Source organism: Chrysemys picta, chromosome 14, assembly GCF_011386835.1.
Source record: "Chrysemys picta bellii isolate R12L10 chromosome 14, ASM1138683v2, whole genome shotgun sequence".
Classification (NCBI taxonomy): domain Eukaryota; kingdom Metazoa; phylum Chordata; order Testudines; family Emydidae; genus Chrysemys; species Chrysemys picta.
The window spans coordinates 5,188,482-5,212,838 of record NC_088804.1 but is presented as its reverse complement, the minus strand read 5'-3'; the positions used below and the strand labels follow the sequence as shown (position 1 = coordinate 5,212,838).

General features: G+C 50.5%; 1 protein-coding gene across 4 annotated transcripts in view; it reads right to left on the bottom strand.

Annotated features, from left to right (window-relative positions):
- Positions 1–24,357, bottom strand: part of PSKH1 (protein serine kinase H1) — a 72,498-nt gene that overhangs the window by 19,612 nt on the left and 28,529 nt on the right. Inside the window, exon 3 of one of the 4 annotated variants that reach the window (XR_010592650.1) lies at positions 1,982–2,131. The exons of 2 other annotated variants lie outside the window; for them this stretch is intronic. Coding sequence is in view for 1 of the 2 variants with exons in the window: in XM_065567543.1 (XP_065423615.1) it covers positions 22,485–22,637 (153 nt within the window). In the remaining variant the exon portion in view is untranslated. Of the gene's footprint in view, positions 1–1,981; positions 22,638–24,357 lie in introns of those variants that run through there. One more of the 4 variants, XM_065567543.1, reaches the window with a different exon arrangement.

The following is a 24,357-nucleotide window of genomic DNA, read 5'->3' as shown; positions in this document are numbered from 1 at the left end:
CAATTATTCTACTTCCATCACTAACAGGGAGTATGGAGCACTCGTAATTAGAAATCTCTTCTGGTCAGCAAACACAAATCAGTTTATTGATCTGTTTATGCTAGTGGAGGTTTTACCTGCTGTACTGTACGTATCTTTGATTTTATTTAATTAAACTCTTTCTTTAAAAAGAAATAAGAATATATACTGCTGAGGCCACAAGTGACATGAGTTTAGTATTTTCGCAGGTCCTCCTCCCTGGAGAAGTTTGTTCATGAAGTTTGTTCATTTCACAGAAGTACCACAATACTGGCAGGATATCAGTATCTGGTCAAGGGAGACCCTGGTGTTTCGCAGGTCAGGACCGAAGTGCCATGGCAGAACTGTGGGGAAAACTTGCATAACACAATCTCATCACCACTCTGCCAGTCTCTGGACATTGCTATTAATCCTTCATTTCTGTGAACACTACATTCAGCCACAAAAATCAAAGCAGTCTCCACGCTACTCTTACCACCCAAACCTTTCTCCCCCACCCCCCAAAACTTGAGTTCAGTGTATTATTTCTGCAGTTACATATTTGCTGCACACTTTCACTCAGCTTCACTGTAGTCTTTTGGTCCCCAAATGACAGCAGGACTTGTCACACTGTTCTGCAAAGAAAGGCAAAGCCACTCCTTTCTGAGCAGAACCTCAGCAGAATCCAATGGCTGCTAGCAGGAATTCCCTAAGCCTGAGCAGCTGTTCCACTGCCCTCTGCCCGGGCAAGGCGCTAGGGCCCTCATTTCACATGGCATCTGGCCTTGCTCAGGTGACAGACCCAGGATACAGACCAGGTTCACAGTGGAAAACTATTGCCCCAGAGGCTGAAAGAGTGAAAGTCAGTGGGAAGGAAATGCCTGTACCTGCCGAAAGTCCCCGGCTATTCTGCAGGGAGAAAATGACTCTGCTGCTCTCTTGCAGCAGCCGTGCCGGCTCGAAGCGTGCGTCAAGCTGGCAATGCCATACAATAGATCACTAAATCGCAGCACGACAAAGGGAAGAGTTAAAGTCTACTTCAGCGCAATACTTCCCCTGGATTGGGCTCGCAGGGCTTGCGCTATTGGGCAGTGTAAAATAGCAGTGTAGATGTTCCTGCTTGGGCTGCAGCTGTCCGCCGAGACCTCCCCCCGTGCTGGGTTTCAGAGCTCAGGCACCAGTCCAAGCAGGAAGGTCTACACTGCTATGCTTAGCCCTGCTGTGCGAGACCCACCAGCCCAAACCAGTTGACCTGGGCTCTGAGAGTCGCTGCAGCTGGGCTGGTTTTTTGTTTTATTTGCAGTGTAGACATCCCTTTAGAGCCCTCCCAGCTGTAACTCGTGCTGCTTAAGCCTCGCTGCCTGGCTGGTGTCTATCCCATTCACATCTGAAGCACCTTCCCAAAGCACCTCTTCCAAGGGAAGCAGAGCAGTTCGAAATTGCTCCATAACTCGGAATCACCCCCAGGCAATTCCATTCAGTAAGACATGGAATCATGAGACGTCACAACCCAGTGCAACCTGAACCCCTTCAAAGAAGAGTGTGGCATCTAGCGCTTCGGTCTCCAGTCCCAATGAGCTCCAGGGTCTTAGTAGGGTGCAAAGAATCCCCAGGCAGCAGCATGCCCCTCGAGCCAGTGAGAAAAGCTGCCCCACTAATCAGGGAGTGTGAGCTGCTCACAAAGGAATAGCAGTGGATTACAGATGCATAGCTCGAGTGTCTGCAACAAGGAACGGAGGTGGATGCTAGCCAAAGCCCGGAAATACGAACACACAGGTCTACGCTTTCCTCTTATAAACTGAGCTGCCTATTTTGGGGAGCATACAAGTGCAACTCCTCATTGAGAGCGGGCTGCTGCCCACCCTCTGTCAGCGCTTGGCAGGACCCTGTGTACTCTGCAATTCTGCAGTCAAGGAATTCGCAACAGAATCCGCCCCTCGACCCAGAACTGTGCTCCCGAGTCCAATCTTCCATTCAAATGTACCTGTGTTCCTAGCCATTTGGGTTATTCTTTGCAAACCTTGGGCTGAATGTAATCAATGCAGTGTTGTCTTCCTCATTCTGGAGGGCGGCTGAAACAGCAAACTACTCCACTCATCTCAGTGGGGATATGGCGGGAACAGTTCCGCTTGTGCTAGGGAAGGGGAGATAGCAGGTGAGGCTCACTGGGTGGAAGGGGGTCCAGCAAGTTCATCTCTACCCTTCCCAACTCCAGCACAACGGAGCCTGTCGAGTGCTGACCTCTGACCTGTGCCCGCCAGGCCGGGCCTGGCTCTCAGAGCAGAGGAGTCTCCGTCCAAGCTGCACAGCTTTCACAGAAGCTGGAGAGCCCCCGGCCCTGGAACTCAGAGCGTCTCAACCCCGGGAACCTTGGCCGTCTCTTCCCAGCCGAGCTGAGCTCCGTCACATGAGCCCTCTTCTCACAGCTTCCTGACCGCAGAAGACAAACTGTGGTTTCAGTCCCACTGGAAACAAAGAGCCAAGAAGTGGCCATCATGACTGCAGGCAGCTTCATTTTCACATGGCATGTCAAATACCAAAGTGTACCACAGTTCAGCTGAATCAGGCTCCCAGTTTGGAGGAAGAGGGAGAGGGTCTCATCAAAATACCCATTAGCCTAGGGCAGAGGTGGGCAAACTACGGCCTGCGGGACCCTCCTGCCTGGCCCCTGAGTTCCTGGCCCGGGAGCCTAACCCCCAGCCCGTCCCCTGCTGTTCCCCGCCCCCGCAGCCTCAGCTCGCTGCACCACTGGCGCAATGCTCTGGGCTGTGCGCTCCTGCCGGGAAGCACGGCTGCAGAACCGCTGTCTGACCCAGTGCTCTGTGCTGCGTGGTGGTGTGGCCGACTCTGTCCGGGCATCACAGCTGCCTGTCCTGGTGCTCTGGGCGGTGCGGCGGTAGCACCGGCAGCCACCATGGTAAGGGGGCAGGGTGCGGGGGCATTGGATAGAGTGCTGGGGAGTTTGGGGGGGCGGGGCAGTCAGAGGACGGGGAACAGGGGGGTTGAATGTCAGTCAGGGGCAGGGGTTCTGGGGGCAGTCAGGGGACAGGGAGCGGGGGGGGATGGGGCAGGAGTCCCGGGGAGGAAGGGGGAGAGGGCATCATTGTGGATTGGATGGGGAAGGAGTCCCAGGGGGGCCATCAGGGGGCGAGAAGCGCAGGGGGGGGGTCGGATAGGGGGCAGGGGCTGTTTGGGGAGCCACAGCCTCCTCTAACCGGCCCTCCATACAATTTCTGAAACCTGATGTGGCCCTCAGGCCAAAAAGTTTGCCGGCCCCTGGCCTAGGAGATGGTGCAGAGTGCTAGGAGGTCAGATTTCACCTATTCCACTCACTGCTATTTATATTTGCAGGCACTTCAGAGTATGAATGGCATCAAACCAGCCACATGTTAGCAAATGGAATCGAAAATGGATCAGATCATAAAAAACTCCTTAACATTTTTCATTTTAAAATGCATTTTAACTCAAATTAACAGATTTAGATGAAAATCCACAGCAAATTCAATATTTACAATATAATTTATTCAATATTTATATGCTGTAACTGTTGGGAAGCTACACTATATTGTTTCTACAAAACAAAGAAGTTAAATCTGTGCTTTAAGTGAGAAACCAGACCCCACCTTAATACAAAGGCAGGACCATGCCTCTCTAGTAATAGCGAGCACCAGTTAGGGTGGCTATTTTTCTAGCCACAGAAAGAGACGGACAAAACATGGTCGTTGTGGCTCATTGTGGCTTCTTTTGTCTATTCTTGTGACAAGATGGCCAAGTTTCCTTTGTGTAGCAAATCATGAGGTTCTTGCACAGGCACACACACACCAGCTTCCCGTTTTAGAGTATAGCAATAAGCCAGGCCAGCATGGGCACTTCTCAGGTGCATTACCTTGTGCTTTCAATCTCCAGAGAGCTCCTCAATAGGCACTAATGCACACTCTGGCCTGGCTTACCGTTCTTCCACTGTGGAATGTCAGTCTACATTTCATTCACTCAAGAAGGCTTTTTAAAACCAGTCCGGAGGCTGAGGAGGGTTTTAGTCAATGTGTCCTTCCATTGTGAAAAACAAAAGAGCAGGAAAGAGATTTTAAATCCCTTTCACAATGTTCAGAATAGATTCGTATCTCATTTTCAGATTCAGAGTGTCGTCAGAGTCCATCTCCTCCCACAAGCCTAGCTGTAATTATCTTGTGTCCTGTAGTTCATGGAACACCCCAAACCTGGCCGCGTTCGGGGGGATATGCCCCTCCACCTCACCATGCCCTTGCACCGTCCCAAATTCAAGCCACTGCTTTATTTCCAACAGTTAGTGCCGATCATGCCACTCAAAGAGAAAACGCTCAAGTTTATTTTTTCCCTGGCTTCAACAAACAGCAACCCTCTTTCAATCCAAACGTAAGCCAGAGCTAGCACAAACCTGGTCATACTTTCACGTGTGTAAAATAAAATTTTGATCTGCATTAAAACAATCACAGATCGCTTTATGTAGGTATTCATTTGCCACTTAGCACCTCAATACCAGAGTCCTCCCACAAAATTAAACATACCAAAGAGAGCTGCTGTGGGAGGCCCTGGTCATGGAGGGAGAGGAGCTCACAAGTAGCTAGGGTCAATCCCCTGGAGGGCTTTAACTGTCTGGGCAGAGACCTTGAACATTACTTTATGTTCAGTGCAGAGAGCAGTGCACTGGTGTGACGTGTTCGGGGCAACCATGTCGCGATAAAGATTGGCTGCTGCATTTTGTGCCGTTGGGTGTTGTATTTTGTACCACTCTGTTCAGCTCAGCAGAAAACTAAGATGGTCAGTTTCTAATCCATGTTACGCTCACCCACTAGTCTAGCACTAAATTATTGAGGGTGGGCTCCTAACATTACAGGAGAAGCTTTACATCTAGCAACCAAATGACAAGCAACAGAAAATTTCCCTGACAGTTTTTTAAAACATTTCTATTCTATCCAGGTTTGGAAAACATTTTTAACTATCGCCAAGTCTGGAGCCTAGATTACCTGATGGTGCCATCCCTTTATTTTTTTAAGCCAGATTTAGGTTAAAAAACTCAAGTTTTACATTCAGTTCCAGCTACCCTGTACCCTTTCAAATAGCAAAGGGGACAGACATGGCTCTTCGCGCAGTGGTGAGGGGTGCTCCATCAGACTCCCCCTCCTTACTAGTAAAGCGGGCCAAATGCACCTTACAATGCCTGTTTGGATGCTCATTATTTGGATCCTAACCTGCCTCAGGGTGAGACTTGGCACTTGGGACAAAGAAATAACCACACAGAAAATGTGATTTCATTTCGTTTGGCATCATACAAGCCAAAGATACAATACACAAAAAGGGGAGTAGGGAAGTTTTAAACTGCAGTTTGTGCTCTGAAAAGTGACTCTAAAATTGACCATACCAGGATATAGGATCCGGAAAGTCCAGATCAAATGTGCTCTAATTACAAGTGAGACAAGGACCATCTCCCCCCCCATCCCGCCAGCCCTGCAAATTCAGCCTGGGGTCTGAGACTCTCACTGGAGACTCTCTCTCATGCCCATATGCTGCCCTCAGGTGCATTTCTGCTACGCCTTTATCTTTCAGAGGATTTCAGAGGTATACAGCCAATGTGAGCATTTCAATACATTAACAATTCTATCAGCGCGTACAATCCAGCTCACCGTATCTGCACTGACTCACTAACATGAAAAGAGCAGTAAAAATATTTTTGCACAGAAATGAACAGATCCAGCAGACATACGTCTTGCGAGAGGGGGCCCGCAGAGCTGCTGGACGTGAACGCCCACTTTACAGTTACTTTTGAAAGGAAAACTGCATTTTAACTTTAAAAATTAAAATGTGTTTGGCAGTTGATCTATCAATGACATGCATGGGGCATTTGCAAAATAAACTAATTAAAAATGTTCCCTACTCAACATTCTCTAGTGAGCCTGAACCCTGTAAAATCATTCCAGGGCCGAAGTCACTTTACTAGGCCTCAAATCACTGCATCAAAGAAAATAACTTTAAACATTTGAATTGTTTGCAAAGTTTCATTTTTGCTGCTCCAGTCCTGCCACCCTGCTCTCCCAATGCACTTCAATCCTGCCCCATAGCACCCCCTGCTGCTCCAGTCCTGCTCTGCCAGTGCACTTCAATCCTGCCCCACAGTACCCCCTGATGCAGCCCTGCTCTGCCAATGCACTTCAATCCTGCCCCCACAGCACCCCTGCTGCTCCAGCCATGCTCTGCCAATGCACTTCAATCCTGCCCCACAGCACCCCTGCTGCCCCAGTCCTGCCACCCTGCTCTGCCAATGCACTTCAATCCTGCCCCACAGCACCCTGCTGCCCCGGTCCTGCCACCCTGTGACAAAAGGCTTGTGCTTCAGGCCAGTTCATTACCTAGCCCACTGCAGCATGAAAGGAGTGATCAGAACAGGGAACAGTTCAAACAGGTTGGAACAAAATGTTTCCAAATGAAAAGATGCCATGTGCTAAACTGTGCCGCAGAGCTTCCCAAGCATTCACTAGTAATTTGATGATGCCGGGAGGAGGGTGAAAGGGAGGATGAAAGAGGGACACACAACAGCCCTTTAATAATCCACAGCACTCTAAGTATGTGCAGCCATCTGGTGCGATGAACTCCTATAACCCAGATTTTTCAACTGAAAACAGCCAGCGGACCCTCCTTGCACAAGCACAGAGCGTCTCAGCTAGAATCACACACCGCTGCTCCAGACTCAACAGACCAGCACCCCACCCCTCCTGCAGCACTCTCCTCGCTGGGCTGCAGCTGGCGGCACTGGGAAAGGAAACATGGTAACACCCATTTCAATGAACCCTATGCTTAGAACCCAGTGTGAACAAATGGTTAAAAACATGCAAGCAGGTTGTGGTTAGCCCTAGGGGGACTCTAGGTTTAAGCACCTCCCTACTCAAGTAACTCCACACCCGGACAAGGCTCAAGGGTGGGAATCCTGGAAACAGCTATACACATTTAATTCCCTAGAGACTACACCAGGGGTAGGCAACCTATGGCACGGGTGCCGAAGGCGGCACACGAGCTGATTTTCAGTGGCACTCACACTGCCCGGGTCCTGGCCACCGGTCCGGGGGGCTCTGCATTTTAATTTCATTTTAAATGAAGCTTCTTAAACATTTTCAAAATCTTATTTACTTTACATACAACAACAGTTTAGATATATATTATAGACTTATAGAGACCTTCTAAAAACGTTAACATGTATTACTGGCACGCGAAACCTTCAATTAGAGTGAATAAATGAAGACTCGGCACATCACTTCTGAAAGGTTGTCGACCCCTGGACTAGACGCTGAGAAACAGACGGCTAATGAGCTGGGAAGAGTTAGCAAAGGACAAGCAAGGGGAGCAGCCAGTGACTTAACCGGGATCCCAGTTCCTGACAACATTTACAGTAACTGAATGGGGAGATACGTTCCCAGCTACGGCCCGTTAGCGCTAAGCCCCTCACAACCTTTAGTATAGTTATCTCCACACAACCCCAAGCAGGCACGGCAGGGCTCTTATCCCCAACTAACAGCTGGGAACTGGGACAAACTAGCTACCTAGCTCAAGATCACCCAGGGAGGCGCAGCAGAGTGAGGACCTGAACTCAGGCCTCGCGAGTTCCCACACTACTGCCCTAACCACCAGCCCGTCCAGCAAGCACTGAGCCCCTGGACTGCTCATCAGCCTTGTACTGATTCAAAGGTGAAACGAGGAAGGGATGGACTGTGCGCGGCCTGAGAAGTGAGTCAACTCCCCTTGCTATGAATCCTGTGGAAGTTAATGAATTCCATCAGTCCAATCTAGAAGCTACTCAGATCTCCTCTGGAAGAACTACAGCCTGTCACACTCATCTGTGGGGCTAGGCAGTATGGTCTTAGGGGGGCATTCCCTGCGGTGAGCGATCCGGAGACTCTGGGAGGAGCTGCCCAGAGAGAACTCAGTAGCACCAGCGCCACAGAGAGTGACACAACTAATGCATTCACTTTACCTGAATCTGAACGCGTCGCATGGTCCAACCTTGGGGAGTGTAGAAACACTCCCACTTTGAGTGCACACAGCAAGGATCTTCCCTCCACCCTCGCCAGGCAGTGGGACTACTCACCTGAGTAAATGCTACTCAGTGTAAGTTTTGCAGGACAGGTCCAACCAGTCTCTAGCGCTGGGCATCTCCCACTCAGCAGCTCCTTTAGGTAAGCAATCCCCCTCTCCAGTGACAGCGTGCCTAGGCTCCTAATTCCAGCTGTCTGCACTAGGTCAGGCCCCGGGGGTTCTGTTCCACGCTCTGTCATGGACTTGCTTTCCCCATTTGTAAAATGAAACAAAAAAAGAGGGGTTCTGCTCAGTTCCCATCTGGAATTCCGAGTTGAAAGGTTCTGTAGAAGGAAGGGCCTATTATCATTTCTTCTTAGTCTGCTTCTTCCATGGTCAGCATCTAAATCTTGATTTCCCCCTCCACACCCAACTCGCACTCGCGTGTTTAAACTTCCTTGATTCCACCGCAGTAGTCACTGGGTCAGCACTTAGGTGATGCCAGTCATGCCACCCACACTGGCACCACTAGCTAGGAAAAAGGGGCTCACCTAGCTCTTAGCACCCATCACTGTAATCTCTGAGCACTTCCTAGGTCCTAATGAACCTCACATTCTACTCCTCTCCCAGCCCTGCCTGGAGGAACTCTGCTTGGCGTATCTATAACTCCATACAATGTACTGCAGCTAAAAGGACATTTAAGTTGCAAAGACAGGCCCTCAAAAGGTAGGAGATGACAGAACTAAGGTTTCATGTGAAGTCATAATTCAGCCCCCCCTTGGGGTCCGCATTACAATACATCACATGGGAAGTCTATGGCCGACCAAGAATGGATCCCAACTGTCCCAGGTCCCACTCTAGTGCCTCAAACACAAGCAAGCCTCCTTCCTCTTATTGCAACCGTCTGCCTCATATACTGTCCATCCTGTGCACTGAATGAGGCAGGGGTCCTGTAGAACAAATGTCTGTAATTCAAGACGGTCTCAAACTGCATATGCCAGGGGCAGCCAAACTTACCGACCCACCGAGCTGCATATGTCAAGCTTCAGAAGTTCGAGAGCTGGGGCACGCCTGCCGGGGCTCGGGGCTTCAGCCCTGTGGGAGGCACCTGCCGGGGCTCCAGCCCCGCACCTCCTGAAGCCCTGAGCCCTGGCAGGTGCACCCCGCGGGGCTGGAGCCCCAAGACCCTCCTCCCCGCTGGGCAGAAGCCCCTAGTCTCACCACTCCACTGCAAGGCAGAGGTCCCAAGCTCCCCCACCCCCAGACTAGTAGATAGAGAATGGGCGGGGGGAGGGACTCTGCGAGCTGCATTTGAATGGTAAAAGAGCTGCGAGCCACAGTTTGGCCACCCCTGGGATATGCACAAGGGGGCAGAGTTAAGGTCACATGGGCAACCTTAATTCGGGCATTTCCTAACTTTGAGTGCCTGATTTTGCAACCTTAATGTTCTTTTTAATGTAGTTTTTATAGGTAATTTCCTAGATTTTATAAAAAGCAAACCAAGAAGAACAGATGTTCTACCATGTAGAACCGGGGTGGGCAAACTACGGCCATGGGGCTGCATCTGGCCCTTCAGACATTTTAATCCGGCCCTCAAGCTCCCGCCAGGGACCAGGGTCCGGGGCTTGCTCTGCTCCATGTGTGTCATGGCTCTGCGCAGCTTCCGGAAGCAGCGGCATGTCCCCCCTCTGGCTCCTACACATAGGGGCAGCCAGGGGGCTTCGCACGCTGCTCCCGCTCCAAGCGCTGCCCCAGCAGCTTCCATTGACCGGGAACCACAGCCAATGAGAGCTGCAGGGGCAGCACCTGCAGACGGGACAGCATGCAGAGCTGCCTGGCTGCGCCTCCGTGTAGGAGCCGGAGGGGTGACATGCTGCTGCTTCCGGGAGCTGCATGAGGTAAGCACTGCCTACAGCCTGCACCCCTGACCCCCTTCCATGCCCCAACCCCCAGCCCCAGCCCTGATCCCCCCTCCTGCCCTCTGAACCCCTTGGTCCGAACTCTGAGTACCCTCCTGCACCCCAAACCCCTCATCTCCAGCCCCACCCCTGAGCCTGCACCCCCAGCCAGAGCCCTCAAACCCTCCCACACCCCAACCCCCTGCATCAACCTGGAGCCCCCTCACATACTCCTAACCCCTCAGCTTCATCCCCCAGCCTGGAGCCCCCTCCTGCACCCCAAATCCCTCATCCCTGGCCATACCCTAGAGCCCCCAGCTGGAGCCCTCACACCTCCCCGCACTCCGAGCCCCTTGATCCAAGCCCAAAGCACTCTCCTGCACCCCCAACCCCTCATCTCCAGCCCCATCCCAGAGCCCACACCCCCAGCCAAAGCCCTCGCCCCCCGACACACACCCAGCCAGAGCCCTCACCGCCTCCTGCACCCCCAACACCCAATTTCATGAGCATTCATGGCCTGCCATACAATTTCCATAACAAGATGTGGCCCTCGGGCCAAAAAGTTTGCCCACCCCAATATAGAACCATACTGACCTTTGCAGGGATCACCAGCTGACTTTCAGATCCATAACAGACCTGTGCACCTTGAGCTAAAGGAGTAACTGGTATCAGTAGTAGGCTGCTATCCTCGTAGCGGACAAGCCACTAGAAGGAGATGTGCCACAGAATATTCATCAGACACCAGAAAACTGGGATCAGGAACGTTGGGTTCTGTTTCTGGCTCTGGCAGGGACTGTGGTCTAGTGCTTACAGATAACACAGCCAAGCATATAGCTTTGGCACATTCATTCTGCAAGGCAGCATAGCAAAATTAATGAGACTTGAATCCACTAAATTAGAGACCTGGGGCAGATTCTAACTCCCCATTTGATCCCTTTTTGACAATACAGGTGCAGAACGGCCTTGATGGGAACTCCCCCAGCGCAACAGCACTGCTGAGGTAGGCAGCACTATTCTGCCTCTCGTATCATAGCTCCGAGCTCAGGGGCACAGCAGAAGTGAGATGGGAAGCGCCCAGAGATCTGGGTTGCAGAAGCCGCCGGTTATGTAAAGCTGCCATAAGTCACGCTGGCTCCAAGAGCAGCTCAGGTTCTGGGAAGCACAAAGAAGGCTTCTCCCATCCCCAGCTCATCATCTGAACCTCTCAGATGTTCAGAATCCAGCCCCGGTTTCTATTCCCAGAGCTGCCAGAAGTGACCTTGTGCATCCCCTTAGTTACCCCACCTGTACAATGGACAGAGTGCGACATGCCTGCCTCCCAAGGCAGGGGCATCATGTTCTGCTCACCTATAAAGGCTGCGAAGTGCACACAACCGTTCGCACTAGTCAGTGAGGAGCTGAGACTGGAACTCACAGTCTGGGCTTGGTGCCTAGAACGCCTTCCCCAGGGGGTCACAATAGACAAACAGAAAGGTTAGGTCCCCCAGGATCAGCCAAGTAGGGGGGAGCTGTGGGGGAACACTACCACCAAGCCAGAGGCGGGAACTCACTCTACTTTTAGCAGAGCTGTACTCCCCCGAGTCCCACTTAGTTTAGCCCATGGGGGGAGGCAGGCTTTCAAGAGCCAGCAGCAGCTGCTGTGGCATTTCCCCCATGTGGGGTACCAGCTCTGGGCCTAGGAACGCGCTCAGTGAGGCTGGTGTGACGGATTTCTGGGGGGCTGGCACATACCCAGTGCAGATGGAATACTCCCAGAGTTCAGACTCTGTGCATCTGCATATGGTGATTTCCAGAGACTTACAGCTCAGTCAAATCTGGGTAGATTTTCATGGAGACAACAAAAGGCACATCTCTGACCCCAGGCCTCGGCCTCAGCCAGACTTCAAATTCCTGCTCCAAACACTGGAGGTTGCAGAGCTCTTCAAAGCAAAGGGGGAGAAATTAACATTGGCCTTTTTTCCAAACCTTGTTCAAGCTGAACCATTTTTTGCTGAAACTTTCCAAATCAGCATGAGGCAGGGAGCAAACATGGAAAAGTTCAACTAGAACCACTGAAGTTTGGCAAAGTTGCCAACAATTGGAAACAGGGGCTTCTAGTATAAAGCAACAGGCAATCCTAACTTTAAGCACTGCTACCAGGCTTTCTAATGGTGGAGGGTAGCGTAAGCATGTCCTGAAAGGGGTCAGATTCTGGACTAATCTAATCTCCTCTGGAAGTTCATTCTTCAGACAGGGATGAAGGGACAATCGGTATGAAAAGGGCAAACTGTCTCAGATAATTCTTAGGGGTGGCTTAGTGCTACTCTATACTGATAACTCTGAAGTTAATCATTCGAAATACATTGAAATAGGGGTGAACTCAGTGTGTGGAGCAGATTATGCTGATGGAACTTCACAAGCTATAGACACACAGTCAGGCAGACAACCACAGGAGCAGGCTGGTGAATGTAGCAATAACAGCAGGGCCGCTAATAACCAACAGCAGGATGCCTACCCCTTACCACAGATGTCTGCACTGCTCCCATTTCACCAATCAGCGCTGATCTCTTGTCATAGCAGAGTCTCAGGTTTCAGCAGAATCCATAAAAGAATTAAGTCAAGATAAAGAGTGAATTGGGAACCGTGTTTTGAATCCCCAGCTGGGCACTCACACAGAGCAGCAGGGAGGGGTAGGTGTAAAAGGGGCAGAGGAGGGAGAGAAAGGGAAGGACCAGCTACAACTAGGTTGAACCACACACTCAGAAACCCCAAGAAACCTCTCCCAGAGCTCAGACACTTTGTTGAGAGGTCCCCTAAAAACATCACAGATTAGAAAAGCTAACAGCTCCCTTGTGTCTGCACTCAGCTCATGCTAGAAAGGATCTTTTCACATAAGTTAAGCAGGGTCTGGCTTGTTCAGTATTTGGATCAGAGACCTCCAAGAAAAACCCAAGGTGACACAAGAAGTGGTATAGGTGATTTTTGGGGGGGGGGATGGGGGAAGGGGGAAGAGCTGTTCCCTCTTACACACTACTGATAACCCCCCTAATCCAGGCCCCAACTCTTGAGCAAGATTTATTAAGATCTTAACTACTTGAGACGAAAGAGCCCAAGAACAGGTATGTTAGCCACAAAGTCCTACCCAAATTCCAACTTGGACAGTCATCTTCTGCATATTATTCCTCTGGTTCAAGTGAATACACATCTCCTGTCCTAAGCTGATATGTACTGTTAACCTGCTGTTTTTCACCCCCAGAGGGGCGCACGTCAGTGGTTATGAAACAGGGCTTGGTACTCTCCCAAGCTCCACACATGAGCCCCCATCACGTGAGATGCCAAAAGGAGACACCAGTCATTTGTACATTGTGCAGATGATCAAAATACGATCATGTGACCTCTGCCAGGCACTCCCCTTGGGGGTTCAGATATACCCATGGGCACAGCCATACTAAGGCCTATGCCCAACAGGCAGATGCCTAGGGCCTCATTGCCCAGTAGGGCTGCCAACCGTCTAATGGCACAAACCCAAAGACTCTTGCCCCGCCCTCTTCCCCAAGGCCCCAACCCTTCTGAGGCCCCATCCCCACTCACTCCAGCCCCCCTCCCTCCATCGCTCGCTCTCCCCCACCCTCACTCACTTTCACCGGGTTGGGGCAAAGGGTTGTGAGGGATGGGGTGCGGGTTCTGAGTTAGGGGATGGGGTCAAGGAGTTCGGAGTGTAGGAGGTGGCTCAGGGCTGAGCCTGGGGCAGGGGTGCAGGAGGGGGTGCGGGGTGTGGGATCTGGGAGGGAGTTTGGGTGCGAGCTCTGGACTGGGGCAGGGGTTTGGGGGTGAGGGAGAGAATGGCGCTTACCTTGGCCGGCTCCTGAAAGCGACTGGCACCCTCTGGCAGCGGCTCCTAGGTGTGTGTGTGTGTGGGGGGGGGGAGCAGGGGGTCTCCACGTGCTGCCCATGCCCGCAGGCACTGCCCCCGCAGCTCCCATTGTCAAGAAAGTCAAGGAAAGTGTGGGCCCCTTACTGAATGAGGGAGGCAACCTAGTGACTGAGGATGTGGAAAGAGCTAATGTACTCAATGCTTTTTTTGCCTCTGTCTTCACGAACAAGGTCAGCTCCCAGACTGCTGCACTGGGCAGCACAATACGGGGAGAAGGTGACCAGCCCTCTGTGGAGAAAGAAGCGGTTCGGGACTATTTAGAAAAGCTGGACGAGCACAAGTCCATGGGGCCGGATGCGCTGCATCCGAGGGTGCTAAAGGAGTTGGCGGATGAGATTGCAGAGCCATTAGCCATTATTTTTGAAAACTCATGGCGATCGGGGGAGGTCCCAGATGACTGGAAAAAGGCTAATGTAGTGCCCATCTTTAAAAAAGGGAAGGAGGAAGATCTGGGGAACTACAGGCCAGTCAGTCTCACCTCAGTCCCTGGAAAATCATGGAGCAGGTCCTCAAGGAATCAATTTTGAAGCACTTAGAGGAGAGGAAAGTGATCAGGAACAGTCAGCATGGATTCACCAAGGGCAAGTCATGCCTGACTAACCTAATTGCCTTCTATGACGAGATAACTGGCTCTGTGGATGAGGGGAAAGCAGTGGATGTGTTCCTTGACTTTAGCAAAGCTTTTGATACCATCTCCCACAGTATTCTTGCCAGCAAGTTAAAGAAGTATGGGCTGGATGAATGGACTGTAAAGTGGATAGAAAGCTGGCTAGATCGTCGGGCTCAACAGGTAGTGATCAATGGCTCCATGTCTAGTTGGCAGCCGGTTTCAAGCGGAGTGCCCCAAGGGTCGGTCCTGGGACCGGTTTTGTTTAATATCTTTATTAATGATCTGGAGGATGGTGTGGACTGCACTCTCAGCAAGTTTGCAGATGACACTAAACTGGGAGGCGTGGTAGATACACAAGAGGGTAGGGATCGGATACAGAGGACCTAGACAAATTAGAGGACTGGGCCAAAAAAACCCTGATGAGGTTCAACAAGGACAAGTGCAGAGTTCTGCACTTAGGACGGAAGAATCCCATGCACCGCTACAGACTAGGGACCGAATGGCTAGGTAGCAGTTCTGCAGAAAAGGACCTAGGGGTCACAGTGGACGAGAAGCTGGATATGAGTCAACAGTGTGCTCTTGTTGCCAAGAAGGCTAACGGCATTTTGGGCTGTATAAGTAGGGGCATTGCCAGCAGATCGAGGAACGTGATCGTTCCCCTTTATTCAACATTGGTGAGGCCTCATCTGGAATACTGTGTCCAGTTTTGGGCCCCACACTACAAGAAGGATGTGGAAAAATTGGAAAGAGTCCAGCGGAGGGCAACAAAAATGATTAGGGGTCTGGAGCACATGACTTATGAGGAGAGGCTGAGGGAACTGGGATTGTTTAGTCTATGTTCTGTGATTCTATGATTCATTGGCCGTAGTTCCCAGCCACACTGGAGTTACTGTGTCCTCACCGGTGCTCCGGTCCCTGTGTGTGTTAGGACTTGCAGGGAGGGAAAAGGGAAGTCCCATGGTTCTGAGAGCTATTGTAAGCTGAGCTGCTCTATAATTCTTTCCCAGTGACCTGTAAGGGAACTTGCCTGTCCTCCTTGGCACATGGGGGGAAGCATGGCCAGATACTGGAGAGCTACCAGCAATCAAGTAGTTTACCCTGCATCCTTACTGCAAAGTGGGCGGGTTACAAGCCTGAGCAAAAGCAGCACTCTGATTTTAGCCTCTGGCCCCAAGCAGGCCAGCTAGCCTGAAACGCATCACTAGGAGCTGCGTTAGGACATCCCACGTAAGAGCCACTTTAACCCTGCAATGGAGACAGCCCCTAAACATGCTGGCGGGGCACACTGCTACATGCGAATTAGTGCAAATCTAGCTCTGCTGCAGTCCTGGAAACTCAAACCCAAACGCAACAGAATTGAGCCAGGGCAAGAGAACCAGAAAGTGAGCCTGCCAGAAACAAAAGGGAAACAGCCTCATGAAATGCAAAGGAGTCAAACAAAATGCAGCCGAAAGTTGATCGTTTAAATCCTTTCTGTTAATAATTTAGGATGTAACATGAGGAGGGCAGAGGTTAATGTGTTTGGGGCTTGTTTTTACCTTGACAGCATCCCTTGATCCCTAATTCACCAGTATTACTCAGCCATTAACAAGATTTTACAGGGCCCTGAGTTGCAGAAATGAAAATGTAATACTGTGCATTACAGCATTATGTCAAAGCCCATCTCCTCTCCCCCGGTAATGATTCCTGCCCTCCCCCAACCATCAAACAATAATGTCCTGTCCCATAAGCACCCAGCTTCCCTCAAGCGCCATCATTCTCTCAAAAAGCAACCAAAATGCCCGGCTGTTGGTCCCCAATCTCCTTCATGGCCACCCCAGTTTGCACCTATGGTTGTTACCTGTATGGAAAGCTGTATTCATATTTACGGCAAGGGGGTCAGGAAGAAAGATGCTGCACACAAATACCTTCTCCTGCTATTTTTACCCTCAATAATTTGCCCACTTCTCCTTTGTTCTAATAATGGCTGCTTGAATCACATTAGCTTCATTCCTCGGCTACTGTTTCTCTGCTGAATACAGTGGAAGAAATATACCAGTACATGCAGACAAACTAAGAATGGTTTTCAGAATGGCACGAGATGATCCAGCATCATTGTGGTTAAGATGCAACACCCATCTCAGAAGACACCTAGAGGTGAGCACACTTTTCTGACCCACAGACACTGCAGGCCAAAATGAGTGAAAGCCTATTGACTTCAGTCCTGATAGAAGTGGCTCGACTCCATTGAGTTTGGCCCTTCACATTTAGTTGGGAACTGAAACAATCTAAACCATATTTAAGAGTCTATGTTTGCACCAGGGCGTATGTGTATTAAAAGAGAGGATCCATTTACAACAAAACACAGGAAGATCAATTCCTATTTCACTTACCCTGCTGACTACCAACTTCAGGATTCTGAGTTCACCTTGCAGAACTGGACACAGCATAAGCACCTACTGAAGTAAGTGAAGGGGATAGAGAGGACATTCCAAAATAGGTGCTTGTGATGTATCACTTCTTTCAGAGGAAAGCCTCTTGAACTCGAGCAGCCGCGAGTGAAGGGGAATTGATTTTTCAAATGCATGCGTTGGTTTTAAGCCTGCGCAGATATCCTTTTACTGACGCAGGAGAGAATTATTTATTTACATACACAATATTTTCCGCAACGTTCAACAGCAACGTAGGCCCCAGGTCACAATGTGCACCTGGGAAGAGGCTACAGGATTTTCTGAGTTTGTAATGAGCGGATGATATGCCTTAGGGAGTCTGAGATGTCAGTTCCTCCAGTGGGAGACAACTGGCCACGCATTTCAGCTAGCGGGTGTGCACAGAACAACCTGAATCCATCTGCACTCACTTTCCCTGAGGTAGTGCATTAAAAGAAAAGAGAAAGCAGAAGCTAGAAGAAGTTTCAAGAGCAGCAGAGCATAGTGTGTTTGTCAGGCTGACCTCAGCATTCCGCACCAGGCTGCAAGAGGCCTATTTTAATCCAGTTGAATGTTCCCGCTCTCCAAAGAACACTGTGCCTCTTCAGAGGAGAGCCCTTGGGCTGCTCACTACTTTACTGAGGCTCTCAGTGCTTTATTAAAACCACCACACGTTTTCATGATCATCTGAAATGTAAAAGCACATTCCTCTGTAAATTGATTTCTCCTTTTCCAGGAGGAGAGCCTCACGTGTATTTAAAAACAACATTTCTTTCTCTCACAAAAAGTTTGTCTAGGATTTTTAGACCCACGTATGCATTTCTGCACACCTCCAGGCTTTAACTGCGATCTCTATTGTAAAGTGGCTGCACTGGCTAATGCAGCTCACATAGAAAAATCTCTTTCCATATGAATAGCTGAAGGCTGAAACAGTGGGCTAGAGGCCCATGTGCTCATTCAAGGCAGGGGGTAATGTGCAAAGGTGGCTTCAAAGGTTTTCGGCGGCCCTGGTCCTGATGCTGCTCTGTGCTTACTGTCAGACTGTTCTAACTCAACACAACAGCAGTCTGAATTTTCAAGGGGTGAAAGAAAATTTACCCCTGCTTGAAAGAAAAAAAAAATCTCCCTTCTTCTAGCAAAAGGTCCACAGATCGTGTAGAATGGGTGTTGAGCCCTTCCACAACTCAAGAGGCAGAAGCAGACACGTCAGTCACTGGCAGGGAAGAGGGGCACTCCCCTAGTCCCAGATAATTTGAGCTAACTCCAACAGCTGCTCCCAACTAGCTCCTTTCTTTAGCTTGGAAGCTACTAGCAAGGATTGCTTCAGATTCCCTAGTGCAGTAGATTCCTGCAGAGCATCTATTCTGTCACCAGATAAGACAGCTACTAAGACACAGGGCAAAAGCTTAATGTGTTCTGAGTGAGAACCAATCTGTGGAAATTCCTCCTATTAAAAAGGAAATTGTCAAGTAAGCTTGCATCCATTTTTCTGCACAGCGGAGTCCTTTACAATGGGATTTGCAAAGATTGTGGCCAGAAAGGGACAGCAGCATCCAATCTGACAACTGAAATATGCATTTGGTGCCCTATTGCCAAAGGCAGCAACTGTTGAGGGCTGCACACCTCGCCTGCACAATTCTTTATATTCTAGGACCTAGGAGCCTAGTAACGAACCAAGACCCCCCTGGACTGGGTGCTGTGCAATCAGAACAAAAAGATGGCTCCTGCCCCAAAGAATTTATAATCTAAATCAGGGGTCGGCAACCTTTCAGAAGTGGTGGGCCGAGTCTTCATTTATTCACTCTAATTTAAGGTTTTGCGTGCCGGTAATACATGTTAACGTTTTTAGATGGTCTCTTTCTGTAAGTTTATATTATAGAACTAAACTATTGTATGTAAAGTAAACAAGGTTTTCAAAATGTTTAAGAAGCGTCATTTAAAATTAAATTAAAATGCTGATCTTATGCCACCAGCCTGCTCAGCTCGCTGCCAGCCTGGGGTTCTGTTCACCTAGGCCAGCAGCGGGCTGATCAGGGCCTGTGGCCGGGACCCCAGACCTGGGGGGGAGGGTGTTTCAGGGATCAGGGCAGAGGGCTGGGGTGTGTGTGGGGGTTCAGGGCAGAAGGCTGGGTGTATGTTGGGGTATGGGGGTTCAGGGCAGAGGGCTTGGGGGGTGGGGGTGGACGGCAGTAGGCTGAGTGTGTGGGGGGGTTCAGGGCAGAGGGATGGGGCTGTGGGAGCGCAGGTGTGACGTTATTGATATACTCTGGGACCATATAGATCATTGTTGCAACCAAGTCTAAGACAAGGCTATGGTTTACTGGTTATAATTATGCTGTCTATATGTATGTATCAATTTTGTAGTTGAAGTTAGGAATATTGGCTCTATACTATCTGCATTTCAAACTTAGGCTATGCTGCTGGGTGACATCCCAAACAACACGGTGTTAGCTCTGCCTAGCCTGCTTGATGGCCCATTAAGGACCATCAGCTATACAATGGACCCATTGAGAGAAGGCAGATACGCCTTGTAACTCAGCAAAGTATGCAGGGACTGGCCCATGTGACTCCAGACTCCATTTTGCTGTAATTTTCCACGGTAAGAACAAAGGTGTTCTTACACCTGGAAAAGACTATATAAGGCTGATGCCTCATCTCCATCTTGTCTTCAATCCTGCTTCATACCTCTGGGGGAACTTTGCTACAAGCTGAAGCTTCGAACAAAGGACTGAGGACCCATCCCAGCGGGGGATGTATTCCAGAGACTTGATTTGAACCTGCAGTTTATTCCATCGCTGCTGCAAGCCTGAACCAAGAACTTTGCCATTACTGTATGTAATTGATTCCATTTAACCAACTCTAACTCTCATCTCTATCTTTTTCCTTTTATGAATAAACCTTTAGATTTTAGATTCTAAAGGATTGGCAACAGCGTGATTTGTGGATAAGATCTGATTTGTATATTGACCTAGGTCTGGGGCTTGGTCCTTTGAGATCAGGAGAACCTTTTTCTTTTACTGGGGTATTGGTTTTCATAACCATTTGTCCCCATAACGAGTGGCACTGGTGGTAATACTGGGAAACTGGGGTGTCTAAGGAGATTGCTTGTGAGACTTGCGGTTAGCCAGGGGGTGAGACCGAAGTCCTCTTAGTCTGGCTGGTTTGGTTTGCCTTAGAGGTGGAAAAAACCCCAGCTTTGGGCGGTAACTGCCCTGTTTGAGCAATTTGTCCTGAGTTGGCACTCTCAGTTGGGTTCCACCAGAACCGCATTGTCACAGCAGGGCAGAAGGCTGGGTGTGTGTTGGGGTGGGGGGTTCAGGGCAGAAGGCTGGGGTGTGTGTGGGGGTGCAGGGCAGAAGGCTGGGTGTGTGTTGGGGTGGGGGGGTTCAGGACAGAGGGCTGCAGGGTGTGGGGGGTTCAGGGCAGAAGGCTGGGTGTGTGTTGGGGTGTGGGGGGTTCAGGGCAGAAGGCTGGGGGTATGGGGGTGCAGGGCAGAAGGCTGAGTGTGTGGGGGTGCAGGGCAGAAGGCTGGGTGTGTGTTGGGGTGGGGGGGTTCAGGACAGAGGGCTGCAGGGTGTGGGGGGTTCAGGGCAGAAGGCTGGGTGTGTGTTGGGGTGTGGGGGGTTCAGGGCAGAAGGCTGGGGGTATGGGGGTGCAGGGCAGAAGGCTGAGTGTGTGGGGGTGCAGGGCAGAAGGCTGGGTGTGTGTTGGGATGGGGGGTTCAGGGCAGATGGCTGGGGTGTGTGGGGGGGTGCAGGGCAGAAGGCTAGGTGTGTGTTGGGGTGTTGGGATGGGGGGTTCAGGACAGAGGGCTGCAGGGTGTGGGGGGTGCAGGGCAGAAGGCTGGGTGTGTGTTGGGGTGTGGGAGGTTCAGGGCAGAAGGCTGGGGGGTATGGGGGTGCAGGGCAGAAGGCTGAGTGTGTGGGGGTGCAGGGCAGAGGGCTGGAGGGTGTGTGGGGGTGCAGGGCAGAAGGCTGAGTGTGGGGGGGTTCAGGGCAGAGGGATGGGGCTGTGGGGGTGCAGGGCAGAAGGCTGGGTGTGTGTTGGGGGGAGGTCAGGGCAGAGGGCTGGAGGGTGTGTGTGGGGGGCCAGGGCAGAGGGCTGGGGTGCTCGGCTCGTGGGGGTGCTCCCAGCCCGCTGAGCGGCTCATGGCAGGGGGCTGGGAGGGATATGCCCTGTTCCACCCCCTTCCCCCAGGCCCGTCCCTACCTCTCTCTGCCTCCTCTACGGAGCTGCCGCTCTTCCCCCTCCCACTCGCTAGGGCCATCAGCTGATTGGCCAGGGACGGAGAGGAGGCGGGGCAGGAAAGCACCACGCTGGGGGAAGAAGCGGGGAGGAGGGGAAGCTTCTGCCTCCTGCCCCCACAGGGAAGAGCGGTGGGCAGGGGGGGGCTGAGTGGGGCTGGGAGCCGGGACCGCGGCAAGGAGCTGCGTGCCAATCAAAATCGGCTCACGTGCCATGTTTGACACGCGTGCCGTAGGTTGCCGATCCCTGATCTAAATACAAGACAAGACACAGGAGGATACAATACCGATGGATGAGTACAAAGAAACAATGGGACAGTATTGGTCAGCATGATCAGCAGTATTCTCAGCACACTGGGGGTCTAAACTGTTGTCAAGTTTTTTGACGGTATCACAGCAAAGGACAGTTGGAAGGAGGGTAATGAGGTAGCTTTGAAGATGTTAACATGGAGCTCCTCCCAAGTGTGAAGGCAGCATGGGAGAAAGTATGAAGGTACTTGTTTGAAAATTTACCAAGTGGGCAATGGAGGCTGGTTGTGGGATCATGGATTGACTGGAAGGGGGAGTCAACATTTTGATAGTGAATGAGAGAGGATAGTTTGTGAAGGGCCTTGAAAGTAGAGTGACCATACATCCCGTTTTGGCTGGGACACTTCCCTTTTTAAGCCCTGTCCTGGTTAGCCTGACTTTTTTGGCAAAAGTGGGCATTTGTTCCATTTGCTCTTGCCAACCTGATCAGTTCACAAGAGCAAACGGGACAAATGTCCACTTTTGTCAAAAAATGGGGTGTGGAGCAATGGAGGGACAAGTGGCAATGCCAGCCCATGCAGGAGGGAAGGCAGGGCTCCAGAGAGCAGACACGCCAGCCCCAGCCTCGCACGGGAGGCAGGCAGGTCTTGGGCAAGCAGTGACACCAGCCCCACCCGGGGAGAGGGAGGCATAGCTTGGGGGAGCAGCTGGGGCCAGCCCCGCACGGAGGTGGGGGAGGCAAGTCAGACCTGTGCAGACTGGGGGGCTCAGATGAACAGCTCAGGCTAGCCTCACGTGGTGTCCCGTTTTCCCTTTGGGAAATATGGTCACTCTACTTGAAAGTGAAGGCAAGTAGATTATGTTTGATGGTATAGAAAAGGGAGTATCACTGGAGTGATTCAACGAGAGGGGTGACGACTTCAACATGACAAGCAAGGAAAAGTTAACAGAGGGGGCACATGGGTTTTAGGGGTTTTTTTGGGGGGGGGCAGATTGCAATAGGGTAATCAGTGGGGGAACTTGATCAACATCTTAGATGTCTAGACACAAATGCAAGGAGTATGGGGAATAAACAAGAAGAACTGGGAGGATCAGTACATGACCTAATTTGTGACTTAACTGGCATCACTGAGACTTGATGGAATACATTTCACTACTGTAATACCGGTACAGCTTCTTCTGGAAAGACGGGCAGGGGAAAATGGGAAGAGTTGTTCTATTATACGTCAACACCACAGGTCCAACAAGAGGTGAGCGACAGAGCAGACGAAAATGTCTCTGGGTGAAGATAAAAGGGTGGGCAGGAACACAGGTGGTGTCACTGTAGGGACGGGTGAGGCATTTCTAGAACAAACAAATGTCCAAACCACAAGACTGGCAGTAATGGAGCACTAACTACCTATACATCTGTTGGAAAAGTAATACAGCAAAACACAAAACGTCCATAAATACTTGGAATGTATCGGGGATAACTTCTTGCTTCTGAAGACGGAGGAAGTAACCAAGGGGACAGCCATTTGAGACTTAATTCTACCAGAAAGGAATTAGGCCTGGTCTACACCCAAAACTTAGCTCGACCTAGCTACATCACTCAAGGCTGTGAAAAACGTCATGTCCAACTCTTCAGTGTAAGAACATCTGGGTGAGAATGGCTAATATCTCAGTCCTTGCTGTCAACAGGCTGCTTATGCTCCAGGAGACAGAAAACAACTGATCACTGTTCTCTTTATAACAGCCCTTAATGTCTTTGAAGACCTATCAGATCCCCCCTCAGTCATCTTTTCTCAAGACTAAACATGTCCAGTTTTTTCACCTTTCCTCATAGGTCAGGTTTTCTAAACCGGTTATTTTTGATGTTGTTCTCTTGACTCCCTGCTAACTCTCCTGAACTCTTTTCCCTTAGACTTGCTTCCCAGGGGACCTCACCTCCCAATTCTCTGAGTTTGCTATAGTCTGCCTGTTTGAAGTCCACTGACATTATTCTGCTGTTTTCCCTCTTACCATTCCTCAGAATCACAAACTCTATCATTTCATGATCACTTTCACCCCAGCTGCCTTCCATCTTCGAATTCACAACTAGCCGTCAGAATCAAATCCAGAATAGCTGCTCCTCTAGTCACCATCTCCACCTCCTGTAATAAAAAGCTGTCTCCACTGCACTCCAAGACCTTGTGCTCTACAGAGCTGGGTTAAGCCAGCTCTTCTCCTGATAGATCACAAAGCCATGCTCCTTCATTAGTTCCAAGAGAGCAGGAAAGCACCAAGAAAGCCTCCACTACCATCCCCAGCTGCTGGGTGCCATGCCCTGCCACTGCCTCACTCTCTCCTCAGCAGCTGGCCAGGGAGGAATGAGCATAAGAGCAGCTGAGACATGGAAGAACAAACTGACAAGGAGGTGACTACTGGCCAAACACTTGCTTCTCTTCCCTACCCCTTTTATTAAGGCACTGGCCAGCCCTTCTGTAACTTGCCTTGCTCTCTGTGGGGCTCAGTAAGAAAAAAAAACTTCCACACATAAGCTTGGATCTGCTAGGCACTACTGTAATACAAATGAATAAATAATATGGACATCTGTTAAACTCACTGCAGCCAGCACAAACAAATTTAGTCCATGAACAACTCTATTTCAGAGTGTTATGGGGCTGTAGATGATTCAGGGGACTGACCATGGATACTGGCAGAGTGGAGAAACTTGCCTGGCCACTACTCAAGTGGTACCTGTTACATGGAGAAACACAACACTTTCAGTCCTCAGAGTGTCAGTATCGATGTGGCAGTGCTATGTTCACACACACAGCAAAACTATTTTGTAACCAGCCCTGTGTTCTAGACTTTCGTGTTATTGTGGCTCACCTGAGATTGTGTTCCTGAATGTAACATGCTGCAGGAAGGCAAACATCATAGCTTCTGTCCTTTATCCTCTTTTAGTTATTCCTTACCCTGCTCAAACATGTGCACGCCATGTAAGTCCCACCCCCAGCTGATGCCTGCCAACAGA